We start from the raw sequence: 18,363 nt of genomic DNA, 5'->3' as shown, positions 1-18,363 counted from the left end.
CTTTCAGCCATTTATTCACACACATTGCATAAACTCCCACATTTGCACAGACAAACAAACTCACACACATGCATACTGTCACTTACACGCACTTCTTAAAATGTCAGCTCTATTACGTTGACAGGAGCTTAGAATGGTGTCATAGGTTTCAAGGCAAATGCGCCTTTCAAGAAGGCGTCGCCTTGAAAGGCGAGCAAAGCGAAGGTGTCGGCGCTGGTGGCAAAGGTAGACGGCGGAACGTTTCTTCCCTGCTTGGACCCCCCTGCTGAGGCGTCGCTTCAAATAGATGACAAGAAAATATAAATAAGAATCAACAAACCGGAATCAGCAGATGTGTAAACTCCTGTTCAAAGGTGCAAGGCTCATTAATGGTGTTGCTGTGCATCGTATTTACACAACTAACAGCTCTAACTTTTTATTCTTTTGTTTAACGACATCATTCGGCAGCATTTAATCATTCAAAGGGCTGCCTGTTTGAGTGGATATGATTTATGTCATAGACTTTTGATGGCATTTTTTTTTTTAAAGGTTACCAAGAGACCCGAGCTTAAGGAAACGCATCTATCTTGGGAATATTCTTGTTAGGGAACAGTGTAGGCAGCGTGTTATTAGTGTCCTGGATTAATATATGCACACAGATGTACAGCTCTGCATCGATGTGCATGCTTAGCAGACAATTTTCTATTCATTTAAATAGGAGCAGATTGCAATAACGTTGTGCGGCATGTGTGATGCTGATTTACTTATTCGCCACACAGCCCCCGCCTCCTTCTGTCCCTTTCTCCCTGATTTTTTTTTTTCTTTCTCTTAAGCCTCTCTCCATCCTTCACAACTGATGCAAATGTGATGGGATGAAGTTTGGGTTGCCATGGGTGCCATCTCTCCAACGTGTTTATTTAATGCATCTGAGCCCGTTTCTATACAAGTGTGTTTTTACAGCCAGTGATTGATGGTTTTTCCCAGACCACCCTCAATAACCAGGGCTATTGTACTGTATCTGAATTGGTTGGCTTTTAAGGGTTTCTCTCTAAACCTGCTGGGGTTTTTTGCATTCATAATCCTGCATCTCTCATTGATCCAGAGAAAGACAAAGCTGTTTGAGCAGCAATTTCCTTTTTTGCATGCCTGCAATCTATATTTTGTGTGTGAGCATGTTTTTGTAGCATCTTGTGTGTGTTCAGCTCCATGAATGTGTACTTTGTATGTTTGACAGAGAAAGAGTGTGTCTTAATGAAGAATGGTTGTCTCAATGAAAAATGTATTCTCTCAATACAAGACATGTGGAGGAGTAAATATTTGTCATCTTTGGACAAACATACATCAGTAAGCACTGCTCCACATTATATATGATGGTGGATGGAGGGTTTTTTTTCTGAAAAAATCTCATTTCTGCGTCTTTCCTGCTGTGTTTGATCATTGTCAACGTTAATGTTGTCTGAGGCTTATTGAAAATAACCACACAATAACGCTTTTGTTTCCATGACACTAATGTACGTCCATTACATTTGGAGTGAATACAATACATGAACTCAATGGTTTAAGAGCATCCACCAACAGAGTGGTTGTACAAATTGAACTTGACTTGTTGTTAATGGCAGCTGAACATGAAATGGTTTAATATTCCGGATAGTGATTTTAATTGAATTAATTTCAGAGGACTATGTAAGGTGCTGATGGTGTCATAAAACACTTGTTATGGCTGCTGTTCATCACTGTGATGTAAATTATGCCCAGTGATTGCTCAATGATGCTTTCCTTCGGGACATGATGCTGTAAAAAAAAAAGAAATGTAATTGGCTCCAAAGGGCACCCGGTGTGTTGGTGCCATGAGGGAGGAACACAAAAGAAGGTTATTTTCTCTCCAGCTATAGTTTTTATCCCTGCTGACATCCCCATTCTCCGATGCACTCAGCAATTCTGTTCTCCAAGTGGATAATAAGGAGTCCAATATTAAAATAAAAAGAGATAACACAAAGAGACAGTGTGGGGACCGCTGACACGAGCAGAGGAGGGAGGATATCTGAAGAGTTTCATTTCAAACTTGAGACTTGAGATTTGTGTGCATACAAAAAATATTCCTGGAAAGTGATACAGTCAGTGACTGAAGATGGATGGTAACAAAAGACGTTTACAAAGCTGCAACACTTGTGGAAATCTGATCCTTCGTGCCTTTTACATTGGTCGGGGCAGCGCCGTATAGATAGAAGAGTTACGACAGCGGAAGTCCAAAAACGGTTATCGTCACGTGGTTCATGCAGACGAGAATCGTTCCCCGGAAGTTCATGGCGGGCAATGTGAATGCATTGATAACAGGAGATAGAACTTCGACTTTTGGTAATTATTAGTGAATAAAGGTTTTGATTTGCAATATTTATACAACAAATCGATATGTGTATGTATTTACATCAATATGTTTTAAAAAATAAAATAGAATTTGCTAATATTAAGTGATAATATTAGGATTAGTGTGAACAACTAGTTTACATGTTAGGCTAACAGTGCCTTGGTTAAAGAGCCTGTTGCTGTTTATTTATAGCTTTGAATTCTTTCAAACCAATATTATCTTCTTAAACTTGTATAGTAGTCAGGAGCATCACTTTCTAATGTTTATTGATATATTTAGAGGGAGGGGATCTAAAGGAATGCTTCAAAATTCAGATTAGATTAATTTCTACCATTTTCTTAAATTCATGGTAGTTCCAGTAATCCCATGGTAATTGAGGACACAAGTTATCTAAATGACTAATGTCATCTTTATGGCTTTCAGAAAGGACAGGAGACCGACAGGTGACTATCAAAGGAGTAGCAGCAGCAGCAGCAGCAGCATGATGATGATGATGATGATGTTAAATGTGTTGTTTTAGGAACATCCATTGCAAATACATGGAATTCAATAAACATTGAATAGCATATCATGCAGTTTGTCTGTGCCTTTTCCTCCGTGTTGTCCTGGTTTGCTGTGCTGCCTCCTAGTCGCCACCATGGTTTGCTGTGCTGCCTGGGGATGCTCAAATCGCTCTGAGAAAGGAGTACGAATGTACGGCTTCCCCACTGACACAGAGCGGAGGAAAAAATGGCTGGCACAAGTCAGCAGGAGCAATTTCATGACCAACAGCAAAAAAATATGTGAGGTTAGGTTATTGTATACAAACACAACAAGCTTAATGTTTTGTTTAATACAAAAAAACAGGGAAAGGCTTGAAAAACACAGAGTTGAGACTCAGGGTGCAGGGTGAGGGTCTCAGTGCAGGTATTCAGGCTCCATTGAATCCCCCTCTGGTTCTTGTGCTGAAAGAGGGAGTAACAGACAGGAGAAAGGGTTATACACACCTATATAGCACACCTATTGGATGGGAAATTGCCTTGGGGAGATAAGGTGTGGTCTTTGTTCCCAACTGAAGTTATGGAACTTTATTATTTGTGAGTTTAACAAAGTATGACAAATGGCATCAGTAACAGATGTGATATGAATTTCTATAAAGTTGTCTCACATTCTTGGTCATATTTTATATACAGTATATAATGAGTATAACATGTCCAGTAAGTATAAAGTGTTTCCTAATACTGTGTATTCAACCACTATGGTATAGTGTATGGTACTATGGTATGGTATCCTAGCTTAATCTGTTATATGTAAACGTTCCCTAAATCTACTAATTTAGGGATAATCCACTGACATCCTTTAATACACATGTTAATTTGAATCAGATGTACTGATAATATCCGCAATATAAATCTTTAAGCTTCTTCTTACCTTTAAAAGTCCGTCACGAACGGTCTATTATGCTGCAACTCTACAGCTCTGCTAGCCTTGGCGCTAACTTCCGGGGAACGATTGAGAGGCTCCACGATCCACCATTGCTGTAAAAAAGTGGTCCATTGGAGTGAACGGAGATGACATAACTGTCAGTCTATACGGCGCTGGGTCGGGGCATATATATAAATACTGACAGGAAAACCATTTTTTAAATTTAAACACATATTTTGATAAGTCTTACACTGCAAAACAACTTCATCAATGTTCCTGTCCTGTGGACATGCTTGTCCCCTATGACTTGGGAGTTGACGAGTGGTCAGCCAAACACATGAGACATGGGGTCTGTGCGCAGCAGGAAATCTGCTCTGGACATCACGGCTCAGCTCACTAACAGCTGCTGCTCTGTGTGTGTGTGTGTGTGTGTGTGTGTGTGTGTGTGTGTGTGTGGTGTGTGTGTGTGTGTGTGTGTGTGTGTGTGTGTGTCACAGCCTGATGCTTGTCTTTAAAAAAAAAAGTTGACATGTATAAAGCCATTCTTCTGGTTTCTTTTCATGAAAGTGCTTGATACTTATGCTGTTTACTGGGCCCTAGCAACACATCCAGCATGGTGCATCAATTAAATCATCTTCACTGGCTGAATCAGCAAGGGAGAGGTTTTTCATCTTGTTTGTGTCTGCACTAAATGATCTGGCAACGGACTCTACGCATTTGACAAATAACAGCAGCTTTGGCCAATCACATTCAGCTGAAAATGCAGTGCCCATAGTCCTGCTGTATGTCTATTTGATTTGTGCATTGACCTGCAACAAGTCTGTTAAGTGGCTGATACTCCATGTGTGCGTGTGCCCGCACGTTGACTTTGAAGTACATTATGTCGTGACAATAATCTAAGCCAATTTACAACGCATCAGCCTTCCATTATGGGTTTGATATAAAGCGGTGCGTGACTAGAATTCCCTCCCATAAAAGGACAATTTACTTCTCTAAAGAAATTACGTGTTTAACCTCATTAACCTAAAGCACATGTACTAAAAGGGTAGTCTAGCCCCCACCCCTTGTGAAACACAATAACACAAATTGGAAACCTCATCAGAAGTTGAGAGGTCATGTTGAATGTGACCCTTGCAAATGAGCATCCAGCGGTGAGTTAACATTATCAGGGGCTCATCTCGCCGCTCTCGCCTCTTGTCAGTCTCAGGTGGCGCTCACTTCACTCTGTTTCAACATCATCCGTCCTCTATGTGATGATTAACCTGGCAGGTGTGAGGTGAGTCTCGCCCATTGTTTTAGTGAGCTGTCTTCTTCTGTCTGCCGGGAATACAGAGGGTCAGCCCCGGTCGGCTAATGGCCGTGGTCACAAAGCTGGAAGCCGGCCCATTATAAGGAGCCACCGTCATTAAGACCAACACACTTTCAAACAACCTGACCTACTGGTCCCACGCTGTTTATTAGCAACGTTTATTAGCAATTATACTCACCATTCATGATGAGCTGTGGCCTTTTCTCAACACCACGAGACAAGAAACACACACTCGCATACATAGTAAATATTGTCGGGCAGTTGTGTTGTCCTGAAAAGCGAGCTGCCACATTAATAACATTTTCTTCTCTGCAAATGTGTTTCAAAAGAGAAAATGTGCTCGGGAAAGTGTCAGCGAGTGATGTATGTCGTTCATTGGACACAGAACATTTAGTTTCCATTAAGAGTTAAACATGTACACGAAACATTAATGGGGTTCAGCGGCAGCAGCAGTGGCATGCTTCACTATCTCATCCTGATAAATTAGCAACTCAGCACACAGGGGTAAAAGAAAGAGAGATATTAATATAATGTGCAGTGGGGGAGGGCCTGACAGATAATGCCTTTGTCCAAAAATGGGTGTTTGTGATGCAACATTATATTATTCTGACCCGGGCATCTGCAAGGATGAGTGAAGGCTGGGCGAGGGAGGAGAGGAAGAGAGGAGAGAAAGGTCAGCACTCGTGCTGCAGTTTCATTATGAGAGATGTGGACTCCCATCCTCTCCTGCTGCACAGGGAGTGATGGAGCAGGTTGTTAATGCCTGGTCTGTCAGCCATATTGGATTAATGGCAGTAAATTAATATTACACTCCTTTTAAAGAGGTTTTATTTTGGGATTTACTGGTCTCCCCTGAGTGTTGTTGGTGTAAAGAGGTTATTTCCCTCTTCCTCCTCCGGTCCGCATCCTCTTGCTATCTCTCGCACAAAGCTAATATGTTTAGAGAGCGATACTGTGTGCATGGAGGAGGGATATGTGCGCTGTAGGCTTCATTGTGTCACTCAGCATTTGTCTTGGACATTTCTCAGTTTGCCATAAATTGCAGCTTGTCCCTCTTAAGAACAGGTCCTGTATCAGCGCTCAGCACTGGTGAGAAGTAACTAAGTACATTCACTCAAGTACTGTACTTAAGTACATATTTGAGGTTACTGTACTTTACCCAAGTATTTTCATTTTGTATTATTTTTTACTTCTACTCTTTTTGTATTTTTTTAATCCAAATGTAACATTTTTACAGGTTTATTTACTAGTTACTTTTAGAAATTCTGATTTTGACACAACATACTGTGGAAAGTATTATTTGATATAGACTCAACCATCAAACATTATATTTAAGTAACTAAAACAATGAGTGGGTTAACAGAAAATGAATTGCTAGGTATTTAGCTGAGACGCTTATTGTTCAAAAACCTTTAGCAGCTTCTTAAACCCGAAGATTTGCTCTTCTGCTTTATATTTTTTAAGAACAGACCTTTAACTAAGATTGTACTTAAATAATTTTACTAAAGTACCATTCTTGATTTAATAGTTTAACTTGAAATTTAGTATTTTTACAGTGTGATACTAATAATTTCACTCAAGTAAAGAATATTAATAGTTTTTACATTGCTGGCGCTGAGTGGATATGTATCTATACTTTTTTTTTCTTCCACATGTCCTGTATGTCTGAAGGAATAGCACAGCCTATATTTATATTGTATTTATTTAGCTAACCTAACCCTAACTATCCAGCTGTCATTCATCTCTACCCTCCCTGCCTTTTGCCCCGCCTTGCTTAATGCGGTTAGACTCCTGGTTGAAGAGCCGTATAACACGCTGTGAAGTGTCCCAGTCGCTGAGACGATATTTATGGCCAGCATTCCGTCAGCGCTGATGTTAAAGGGCTGTGATTAAGAGCTGAAGTTAAGACCTGGACTCCATACAGCATACAAGGCCAAGCTCTGTTACTGCCAACTTATTTCTGTCTCTCTTTTCTCCGTGTGCCCATCTGTCTTCTTCTTCCTCTTTCATATGAATATGTATGAATTCGCCAAGGACACTAAATCTCTGCATTAGATATTTGGTGCATTGCATTCATGACAACTTGAACATCTAAAAGCGTTTTTGTATTTGGCATCTCTAGAAAATCACTGACTTTTTTTTCATTTTTCTTCTCTAAAGGCTCCGAGCATGCCACAGCAACACTCCCCGCCGCCTTCAATGACCTGTTACCCCACTTCCTGGTGGAGCCAGAGGACAATTTCATCGTGAAGAACAAGCCGGTGACTCTGACCTGCCGCTCCACCCCGGCCACGCAGATCTACTTCAAGTGCAACGGGGAGTGGGTGCACCAGGACGACCACTTGATCGAGCGGACTATCGACCCAGCCACAGGTACATGCAACACAAATCTGTTTCCTATCTCAAAAAATGTAGCTGCTAATGTCTTTATTTAGAGATTGCACCTGTTCAGATGCTGTTTGCTGGGAAATGTGCAGCTCCATAGATATATTATGCAAAGTGTTTGCGTGCAGGAACTAAGGTTTGCAATTTGCCAGTGATTACTGTGCTCCATCAGGCTCTTGGCTCATCCTCCAGCATATTTATCCTGCCATTCTCATAATAAGCACATTGGTTTCAGTCTCAGAAATCTTCTCAATCACCTTGGAGACCTGTTTGTTTTTCTCTCTGTTATGCTGCAATTCCCCGCCTCCGTCATCGGTGTCATAAACATGTATGACACTGATGTGCTGTGATTCAGCAGCAATCTGCAAATTCAAACCTCCTATTCACAGCCTGACAACTGATTGGGAACGAGAAACGTTGAAATGACAGGGATATTTCAGACACGCACACAGACACACAAGCAGTTGCACACTCTGATTTGTTGCCAAACATTACACATGCATAATAAAGATAATGGACATAAAGGAGGACTACACAAAAAAAAAAAAAAAACAGCCATCAGCGTGTGCACACACATACACAAAAAGAGATGGAAAGGTGTAAAGCAGGAACGTCTGAAGGGACATTTAAGCAGGGCTGTATCAATTAATATGCACACTTGGCATCTTTGTTTTTAGATAAAGAGCTTATTGTACCAACATTTTCTTCATCTGGTCTTCAGGGTTTAGAATTAAAAATGGAGCAGCTCACTGAATGTGGGAAGTTATTGTAAAATGTCGCAGAGGGAACTAACACTTAAATGTTGATTCAATCTGACGCTCTCATAGGTCAGAATATCAGATTTATTTAACAGTTGAAAACAAATATTGTCCCATACTGAGGATTTCATTCATGAGGCATGGTGAGTGATTTAATCCTAAATTCCCCAAGGTACAGACGCTTTTTTCTTTAACAACAGAAGAGTCAAATGTGGCTGTGTCCATGTTTGTTTATTTGTTTACCTTGTGTATTAGGCCCTTAATGCTAGGGTCATTTTTGGAATAAGGCTCTTTTAGATAATGGCAATAAAAGAGTATACCGAGTTCATTTGAGTTCCTGTTTGGTGAATAGCAAGTGAACACATACTGTAAGGGAGCACTTGTGGATTTGGATCATTAAGAGGAGACCGTCAGTGAGTCAACACTGATACAATAAGACCAATTCATAATGCTATGTTCCTACTTGTGTTGTTTCAATAACTGTTCTGCTCTGTTACTCTCTGTGGATGTGGGGGGTGTTAAAATGAAGTGTTGCCAATATCAACAATTCTTGTGGGGAAAAAGAGAGATTTTATCTAGTGAACATTTTAAATAATAGTTCAACTCTATTCCCCACACGTAAAAGCTTGGCACATGTCATACAAGCAAAGTAAAAAACTATTATACAACGTTTCTGTTGGCACGTGCATTTCTTGTATTGCATCAGCCTGGTTCCCAAAGTAGATCTCTCCTAAAACCCTCCAACTTAAATGCCATGTATTTGTGTAATCAGCTCTTTACACGTGCATATGTATAGGACAACAAGGTGTGATGCCACCGTGCACAGCGAGATCTGTCAATTGTTTTCTCTTTTGATTAATTATGTCTTGGATTCAACAATGAAATGTTAGGTTTAATACGATATAAAACAGAGAAAAGCAGGACATCTCCATGTTTGAGAGACTGACAACAGCGCTTTCTGCCATTTTTCCAGCAGGATTAATCGATCAAAATCAAAATAGTTTGCAATTATGTTTCTGTCTATCCACTCATTTATTAGTTAACTAAAGGTGACAGCTTAAATTCTTGTATTTAAAATTCCTCCAAACTTTAATAGACGATAACTTTTAGAAGTCTGACTAGGACTGTTTTAATGTCTGAACATTGACAATTTTTAAGATTCAGAAATATTCACGCTGTGAGGGAAGGTTCCTCTCTGCCGGTCTTCTCACTTCACTTTCTGCTCCACACAGAGGCTAGGAGAAGAGGCAGTGTCTCTCTTTCTGACCTGCTGCAGTAACATGTTACTACAGAGCGTTCTCTGATTACTGTATGGCCTGGTTTCCCTCAGTAACCTTTGTATGGAGGTGCATGTAAATGCACGGATTGTATAATATACATGTAATTTGTGGCAATCATCTTAAAGGGTGAACCTTGTGGAGTCGGCCGCCTACTTTGATACGATGAGTATGAATCGCGTTTATTCACGAGCTAAAGACCACGCTGTGCCCCATAAACAGCAGATTTATTGGGAACATCACATTACCAATGTAATGTTGCTGCGCCAACATTTAATGATGATGGACCGTTTGTTGTGTTGTTATGAAGCGGTAAAGTCAGAGTTTATTTGTCTATTAAACAAATCTGGTGTGCCGGGTGCCGGGACCCATGCAGCAGCGAGGGGCTTCGTCTTTAGGAACCCTGTGAGGTTCCAAGGACTCCTCGCAGCTCTCCATCTCGCTCTGTGGTACGCCGCCTTTGAAGATGAATGTGTCGTGTGGGGCTGTTACCAAGGACACGTGGTTGTCCAGAGGTATGGCGGCTCCAAGGTACCCACATCGATCTCTCAAACGCTTGTGCTGTTTAATGTCAGCACTTCCCTCAGGAGTTTACTGATGGCTCCCTCTAATCCCCTTTTCCTGCAAGAAACTTGTGAGGCGCATACATCCAACTGCGGTGTGTGTGTGTGTGTGTGTGTGTGTGTGTGTGTGTGTGTGTGTGTGTGTGTGTGTGTGTGTGTGTGTGTGTGTGTGTGTGTGTGTGTGTGTGTGTGTGTGTGTGTGTGTGTGTGTGTGTGTGTGTGTGTGTGTGTGTGTGTGTGTGTGTGTGTGTGTGTGTGTGTGTGTGTGTGTGTGTGTGTGTGTGTGTGTGTGTGTGTGTGTGTGTGTGTGTGTGTGTTACAGGGTTGTCAGGCTGTCCTCGCACTCTGGTCGTCACAGTCACACCGGACTCTAAACTTGTACCTGTTGCCAAGCAACCAGGACTTCTGTCACACCAGAAGCTGCCCGATATCAACATCTTGCCTTGAGGAGGGAGAAATGAGGAGTTTGGAGACATACCAAAGTTGACAAAAATGGATTGACAATTTATACCCAGTGTAACAGTGACAAATCACTTGCTGAAAATAGCCAGCTTCTCTAGGTCAATGCTCTTCATTCCAACAAAAACATAATGAAAATAGCCAGCTTCTCTAGAAGAAACTTCTAGTCAATGCTCTTCATTCCAACAAAAACATAATGAAAATAGCCAGCTTCTCTAGAAGAAACTTTGAGAAATGTCCTTTCTGACTCCAAGGGGTCGTCTCGACTCAGGCTCTGCACTGCACTGCTTGTTTGCTCCATTTACTAAGACGGATGTAAATACAGTGCACACATGTGACCAGCCAACGAGAAGCCCCTGAGACTCCAGCCTCTGTTCCATTGGCTGGCATGTTCACACTGATTGGGATTCTCATCAAGGATACTTATTCCTTTATGTAAATGAAAGTGCAGCTCGGATCGAGTTAATGCTTTTCATTCCATAGAAATGTAATGAAAATAGCATGTAGACACATCAGAGTCAAGAGTCGCTGCTGGAGACGGTTCTCACATGTGCTCTGCGCTTCTCCCTTCAATATGATCATCTCTTTCTCTTTGATGGATGAGTGGCTCATCAACAATGGAGAATACATATTTTGATAAGGCTTAAAGCTGCAAACATGATATCTCAATATTATAAATTATTGGATTACAATAAACCATATTGCAGAAATGTTATCATTGGGCTATTAGTTTTCAACTGCATGTGTAAGAGTTTTTCTTTTTATAATTAGCTATTGATGTTGTTTTGAATAGTTATTAAAAATGATAACCAGCAAGTTGAAATGTCATGGTGGGATAAGGTTTAAAAGGTACAGTATTTATTTACTTCTTGTTCCATCAGCCAAAGTCCTGGCTAATAGGGGCTGCAATAAAAATGAGTTACAAAATAGCATGCGTTCAATAAGCCACATTATCAGAACTAATCATAAATGAGATGTTATTAAATCATGAATATGTTAACCAGAATTAACACTTTGCAATTGTGAAAAACCCCAAAACATCAGCACCTAGTTTCTGCACCTACGATTTGAATTCACGAAGGGGGACCAAGCTTAGATATTGTAGACTCTAGAATAACTGCAGAAGGATTGCGGCAGATACAGAAAGCTCCTTCACCCACTCTGAGATGCTTACAGTATAATATAAAGATGAGTCACAGCCACGGCATGGGCCAGATTAATGTTATATTTGACCAATATATAAAAAAATAGTGCTACAGATCTAAATCTACTGAGCAGAATAACAACTCTCATTTCTACCAACAGTGCTGAGCAGAATCGTGATATACCTTGAGACGATATTAATGCCTCCACTATATTGTTAACACCAAGGGAGCTCTCATTTTAACACCTGTGTGTGATCGACTGCAAATCACTAGTGCGGGACTTCTTCACGGCAATATTGGACTTTAATTTGTATTTTTGTATCAATGTGATAAATAACTTTGAGTTGTTTATTGTATTTAATTTATAGGTTAACCAAAAATTGATATAAATGTATAGTGGTTCAGAAAATATGACCACAATATAACAACAATTTAATATACTTTATTAGACAATTAAAACCAGTACATTTGATGTGAAACTCTTATTATTATTTTTTACTTAAAGGTAGGGTAGGTCAGAATGGAGAAACCAGCTGGAGTGCGCTAGAATTTGAAAGTACACAACCGAAAAAAATCTGCCCCTTCCTTCAGACTTCCTTACAGAGCCCCTCCTCCAACACACACAAACGCGCACATGACCAATGAGGGCACGAGATAAGTTTGTGCACAGATGGAAGGCTGACAGACAGGTAGGCCATCCAATTATCTGCCGCGGGCCGAGGCAGATAACTGGACTTTCTTTTTACAGCGCCACGGCTTCCACAGATGAAATATTTGTATCTATTTATTGTCAAAGCATTTGATTTATTCATTGCTATCGGGATGTTAAGAGCATTCCATGGAATATAACAAAAAGTGTTTCTGAGGTGAATTACCTAACCTACCTTTTAATGGAACAATTTTTATTATCTGAATGATTATTTTAAAAAGCCATATGGAAAGCAGTGAGAAATTCATTATGGGAATTAAAAGTCATACCAGCCCGCCTGTTCCCTCATACAGGCCTGATCACCCGTGCACTCAAAGCATCCTTTTTCTCTGCGGCTGTGACTCCCACTGTCCAAATGAGTACAGTGCATGTTATTCATCACTAAAGTATATCAAGTAGGAACAAAAATGAAAATGAAAGCGAGCAGAAGCAGAAATCAATAATTCCTCTTTCACTTTCTCGGGTTAAAGTAATATCAGAAAGGTGGTCTTTTTCGGAGATGAACTAGTCTGGCCCAGCACAGCGGAGGCAATATGCGGCAAACTCCATCCCTGTTCACTCCCCACAGACTCAGGCAGACGTCAAAGTAACTGGAAGGGTTTGAATTAATAACTGACCCAGGTCTGAAGTGCAGACATGTTTCCTTCTGACTGCTCAGTATTCTCGGCTCAGGAGGTAGAAAACATGACATTCGGATAACCATCTACAGCAGACGTGACCTCTGCCCTCATCAGACAGGTCTGTTTATTGAATCTGATTCAGTGCAGGAAAGACAAAAGAGCTGCTGCCGCTGACTGGGTGTACTGCACACTTACAGTTTGAGTTACTGACACACCTTTGTTTTCTGTCATCGCTTTGGACCTTCCCACCCCCCATAAAAACACACACTAGTGTCCTTACACAAAGGACTCACAACACCCTCAGACACAAGCTCCTTTGAACATGGAAAAGAAAGAGATGTCAATTTGTCCTTCCTCTCCTGGTATCAATGTCCACTATCGATCCATCCCAGAGTCTATCAGTTCTCATTACCTGCCCTCAGTAACTTATCTCAATTGTTATGGCTGTGACTGCTTCCAAAGCCCCGTCCAGCGTTGTGTCTCTCCCAGGTCATCCGTTATAGAGCTGGAGAAACGGGAGACGTCTGGCGAGTCCTAATAAAGACATATCCCCTCCGAACAAATCAATGCTGACAGTGTGTTTGCATAGATTAGGAGATTCCCCCACACTATGATTTCTCATCAGACACATGATGAGGAGAGGGGAGATTGGCATTTGAGTGGAGGATTGTTGTACGGCCGGACTGATTTGATTTTGTTTGCATTTCATCTGCCAGCATTGATGGAAACGATTTTGATCCACGCGTCGCATTGTCAAACCCAGCAGCAAACCCTCTCAGGTGGAAAATACATGCATTTCACATTTCTATTTCAATAAGCCTCGCCAACTGCTTTATAAAGATTTGAGGAGATTATATTTTCGTTGTTGATTGAACCGGATGTCGACAAGGCTTCTACAATGAAAGCAGAAGATGATGGAGAAAAAAATCATAAGCTATACGTTTGCCTTTTACTTTGTGAAAGGGATTTTTTCTTGGTTTAGAGTGGAATAACACACTATTTTAATAACTCTTTAATATTCTTTTTTAATATACATAAGTCCACATTTCAAAACCCCTTTAAGGGAATACAACCTCCAGCTTTATCAGCACCAACTCCTGTACTCTATCAATCCTCTGAAGTCTAAATACCGCATGACGTGTCAGTAAATCTCTTTAAACCATCTATCACTTTCTGCAGAGAACTAATAATGTGTTATGGCACCACAGGGCTAACCCCTGTGTCTGAAAACAAGCGAGGATTCATTTGTATAAAATATGTATTTTCTGATTGACTAGATCCTGGATTGTAATGTGATGACATATTTAATTTCTGATCAAAGGGGGAGATAAGCTAGGCTAAGCTGTAATGATCTATAACCTTTATTTTAATACCGCCATACTAATCCATGGTATTATAGCAGCCAATCAGTTCTCCCACTCCATCTTACACCCACTCACCACTCGCGCTGCCCTCTACTTCTCAGTCCTGTATCGGTCAATATCATGGATGCAGATAAATATCTTTACAGGAAACATATAGGAGGTCCCTGTTCTATTTTAAGTGTGTAATATAGCTTTAAAGTGGAGCAATCAAAGGCTAAAAAAATCATGTTTCAGGGGACCATGAAGAAAAACGGAATTAACTGAAAACAGAGAAGGAAACAATTTAAATGAAATATCAAAACAGGGGAAATGAGTAAGCATCCTGTCCATCACAAGGATGCCCTACCCTGAAACAAATGCTCATTTATCTTCAATTTCACTCTAAATAGAAAGTTACTCATCAGAAAAATGTTTACAAAGGACATAAATGAATGGGTAAGAAGTAGGGACATTTTCTCAAAGACTTCTATGCAATCTGATGTATTTCTGCTACCAGAGGACTCCTGCACTGCTGGGTTTTATAATGCAGGTGTAAAGCACTTCCACATTGGCTTTGCTTCACACTTATAGGCTGCTGCTTGCAAGCAGCTCACAGATGCTGTTGTTGTCATAATTGTGAGGAATTTAGAACAGAGTCTTCCTAATAGTGTAGGGGCCTCGCGACAGCAATTAAACATGATGTTTAATGGAATGTTTAAGAGCGGCCCTGTCACGATCCAAGCAACGCCGGATAGACCTGTGAGCCATAATCTACTGAACAGAAGACATTAAGGCAATCAGGAGGGAAAGGACAATGTAGTCCTGAATGAACAATATGGCCTTGTACCACCTGCTAAGCATCGATCAGTAAGCAGAGGGACTAATTGATAATGCATTATTAGCTGCTTCCCCATAATGGGTCTTGTATTTCATCCTGTCCTTGATTGCGGGACGGAGGGGGAAGGAATTGGCGATGAGGCACTGAAAAACAGATGGTAAGGTGAATTTCTCCTGTGACACATCTGCCAACGGGTGCTATTCTGTTTCTCGAGCTGTGTGTGTGTGTGTGTGTGTGTGTGTGTGTGTGTGTGTGTGTGTGTGTGTGTGTGTGTGTGTGTGTGTGTGTGTGTGTGTGTGTGTGTGTGTGTGTGTGTGTGTGTGTGTGTGTGTGTGTGTGTGTGTGTGTGTGTGTGTGTGTGTGTGTGTGTGTGTGTGTGTGTGTGTGTGTGTGTGTGTGTGTGTGTGTGTGTGTGTGTGTGTGTGTGTGTGTGTGTGTGTGTGTGTGTGTGTGTGTGTGTGTGTGTGTGTGTGTGTGTGTGTGTGTGTGTGTGTGTGTGTGTGTGTGTGTGTGTGTGTGTGTGTGGGGCCAGGCCCTTCTAGCCAACACACCTCAGAGTAAAAGTGGGTTTAATTGAAGCCTGTGTTTGTCCGGCCTTGAGACGACTGCAAGTGTGTTTAGAGCAGCAGGAGTAAAGTGAGTCAGGGAGAATTAAAAAGGAACCAGCTGTTCTGATTGATCTCTTCGATACACCCGTACAGGGTCCACGTGTCTCAGACTCTATCCAAGCCGGGTTTTTTTTTTTAATGTTAAACTTTGGAGTAGGTTTGTCGGTTCCTTTGAAGTTGGTCTTGCTATGCAGGAATAATGAATTAAAAAATTAAATGCAATTAGTGGAACAAAAGATGTAAAAAAAAGATAATTACCATTTGTCAAAACAACAACGCTGGCGTTCCAATCTCCCACATGCAAAGCCTTTTGTCCTCCCAGCAAATCATATCCCGTGTCAGGCCCATGCTTTGCTTTAGCTTAAGTAATTTTCAGTCTCATAAAAGATGTGCTCCAGCGGAAAGTTGGAATGCATTCCACACTCTTAGCTGTGTTTTCTTTACACCGTCCAAGTAATTTATTTACACCGTTAGGTAAAGACAGACATGTAATCAATACAGCCTTTCAACTTTTGTATTTGTAGTTTGTGTATGTGGAATTGCATGTGAATAAAATGCATTTAAAAGTGTGTGTGTGAGCACAGGGAATTCATCATTTTTAAATGATTATAGATTGCGGTCTCTCTGCTACATGGCCCACAGTATAACACGTTTGCAGTAGGAATGATAACAGATTCAAATTAATGTTCATCTATATTTCTAAAGGCACATAGTAGTTTTTGTACCTTTTTTGTGGAAAGCATCTTGTTCTCAGAGCTACATGGCAATGTCTGCTCTTCTACACCGAGTAAAATGTGTCTGTATGGTGCAATGAAATGCAGCACACGCATTACCCAGACAACTTGTACTACCCTTGTGCTGAGAAATAGAGGCCAAAGTTGCAAACTTCTTCGGATTCCATAATGTGCCTCAAAATGTGCTGGTTAGATACAGAATGTATCAGAGGGGGGCCGGTAAACCCCCGTGCCTTGCTATTTTGATTCTTAGCAAAACTCTTTACCTCATTTTTTCCTTTGTCACTGTACGATTATTGGATCTTTCAACTTGCCTTCCCTGCCTTTGGAAATGGAAGACATGAGTGTTATGCTGCCAGAGAGAGACCGAGTGGGAGTTTGTGGTGTCAATCAACACCTGCTCTGCTCAAATTCGTTTAAAAATAGTGGAGCTGGGGGGTGTATTGAGGGAGCTGACAGCTAAATAGTCCACAGAGATTTTTGATAGGAAGAGGAATTGAGTCGCTGACAGTTAATATTTTGTGTGTTTGGCCCCAAGTAGACTTTCAGTATAGGTATTTTACACAGTCCTGGAACAAACAGCAGCTTACCGTTTAAACTAGAAGCTGCAGGGTGTCCTGGGTATGGGATAGTGGTGACTATTTTATGCTGTGAGGGAAGAACAATAGTTTCAATGTCCTCATGAAGTGCTGTGTAAAATATGGAGAAGATTTCACCTGGAAGCATCACAAAAAACAGATCAAGTGAAGCTTATACAACCAAAAGCATCTTGACCTGTATAGTGCTTTTAGTTCTCAACACAGTCTCAGGTGAGCCCACAGTGAGTGGAGACTACAGCAGACTAATGTGTTCTGCCTCGTGTTTCAGGGAGCTGAAACTCAAGTCAATTATCAGTGGCATCCTGCCCACATATAACACTCCTGGCTTCTGTGTCGTGTGGTTACTGCGGCGACCACAAACCCTCAAAGAAGAGGATGCAGAGCCGCACGTGTTTGAGGAAGGCTTCTCATCGAGGCGGGTGTTTAATGAGGCATGCCGACAACAGCAAAGGAGCGGGTCCTGGCCTGGGAGCCATCAGGATTTATATTAATAATGTATTCATTCATGTTGTTTCAGAGTGAGAGTTTGTCTTCTTCAGGTGTTTGTTTGTTTGTTTGTTTCCCTTCTATCTTTTAAAAAGTCTCAGAGCAACATGTATGAAAAGGCCCTAAATAGGCAGAGAATTATTTTTCTGTGTTCAATCACGGCACTCTTCAGAGTACTATTTGCATTTTGCTTGGGTCATCCTGCTGTTATGATGAGAAGAAATGCAATAAAGTGAAAAGACTATTTTCACCTTCTGCCAAATATTTATTGATTACAGCTTCTCAAATTTGCAGATGTGCTGCCTTTCTGATAATATACTCGATGTCTTTGGGTTTTGCTTGAAAGCTATGCCGCTTTGACACAGGTCTGGGAATTTTGTGACATCATTTTCTCACATTTTATAGGCAAAGTCATTAAGGACTTAATCAAGAATATAACCGTCAGATTAATCGGTAATGGAAAATGGAAATGAGCTCCAGTTGTGATCTTTGCAAATCTCCTGTCTTTGTAGTCAGCTTTTTTAAATCATTATTTTTCCTTTTTAAGGAAGTGTTTAACCTCTGCTGCATCTGTACACATAATTATTGTTCATACCTCCATTGTTAAACCAAGCTCCAGGGGCCCACTGTGTACTTTCACTCAATTTTCTCCCTTTTCAGCGTCGGGTTATTTATAAGTTCACAATTCTCCGTCTCGCATCTATCGTATTAATAATTAAAACAGTCACATTTGAACAAAGAAATTAATATTTAAAGACTCAGTCCGTGTTCGGTCTGCAGCA

The 18,363-nt window shown here is 40.9% G+C and overlaps 1 protein-coding gene and 1 long non-coding RNA gene across 8 annotated transcripts in view; one reads left to right on the top strand and one right to left on the bottom strand.

Annotated features, from left to right (window-relative positions):
- Positions 1–18,363, top strand: part of unc5a (unc-5 netrin receptor A) — a 129,500-nt gene that overhangs the window by 60,464 nt on the left and 50,673 nt on the right. For all 7 annotated transcript variants that reach the window (XM_079669101.1, XM_079669100.1, XM_079669099.1 and 4 more), the window contains exon 2: positions 7,218–7,430. In XM_079669101.1, the coding sequence (XP_079525227.1) occupies positions 7,218–7,430 (213 nt within the window). The remainder of the gene's footprint in view (positions 1–7,217; positions 7,431–18,363) is intronic.
- LOC307031758 lies at positions 3,157–4,166 on the bottom strand. The gene is made up of 3 exons (XR_013806066.1): positions 3,999–4,166; positions 3,755–3,861; positions 3,157–3,288 (listed from the first exon to the last, which is right to left on the bottom strand). It is a non-coding gene; the product is annotated as an uncharacterized lncRNA (long non-coding RNA).

The sequence above is a fragment of the Notothenia rossii genome, assembly GCF_949606895.1.
Source record: "Notothenia rossii genome assembly, chromosome: 3".
NCBI lineage: Eukaryota > Metazoa > Chordata > Actinopteri > Perciformes > Nototheniidae > Notothenia > Notothenia rossii.
This window is presented reverse-complemented; position numbering and strand designations above follow the sequence as displayed.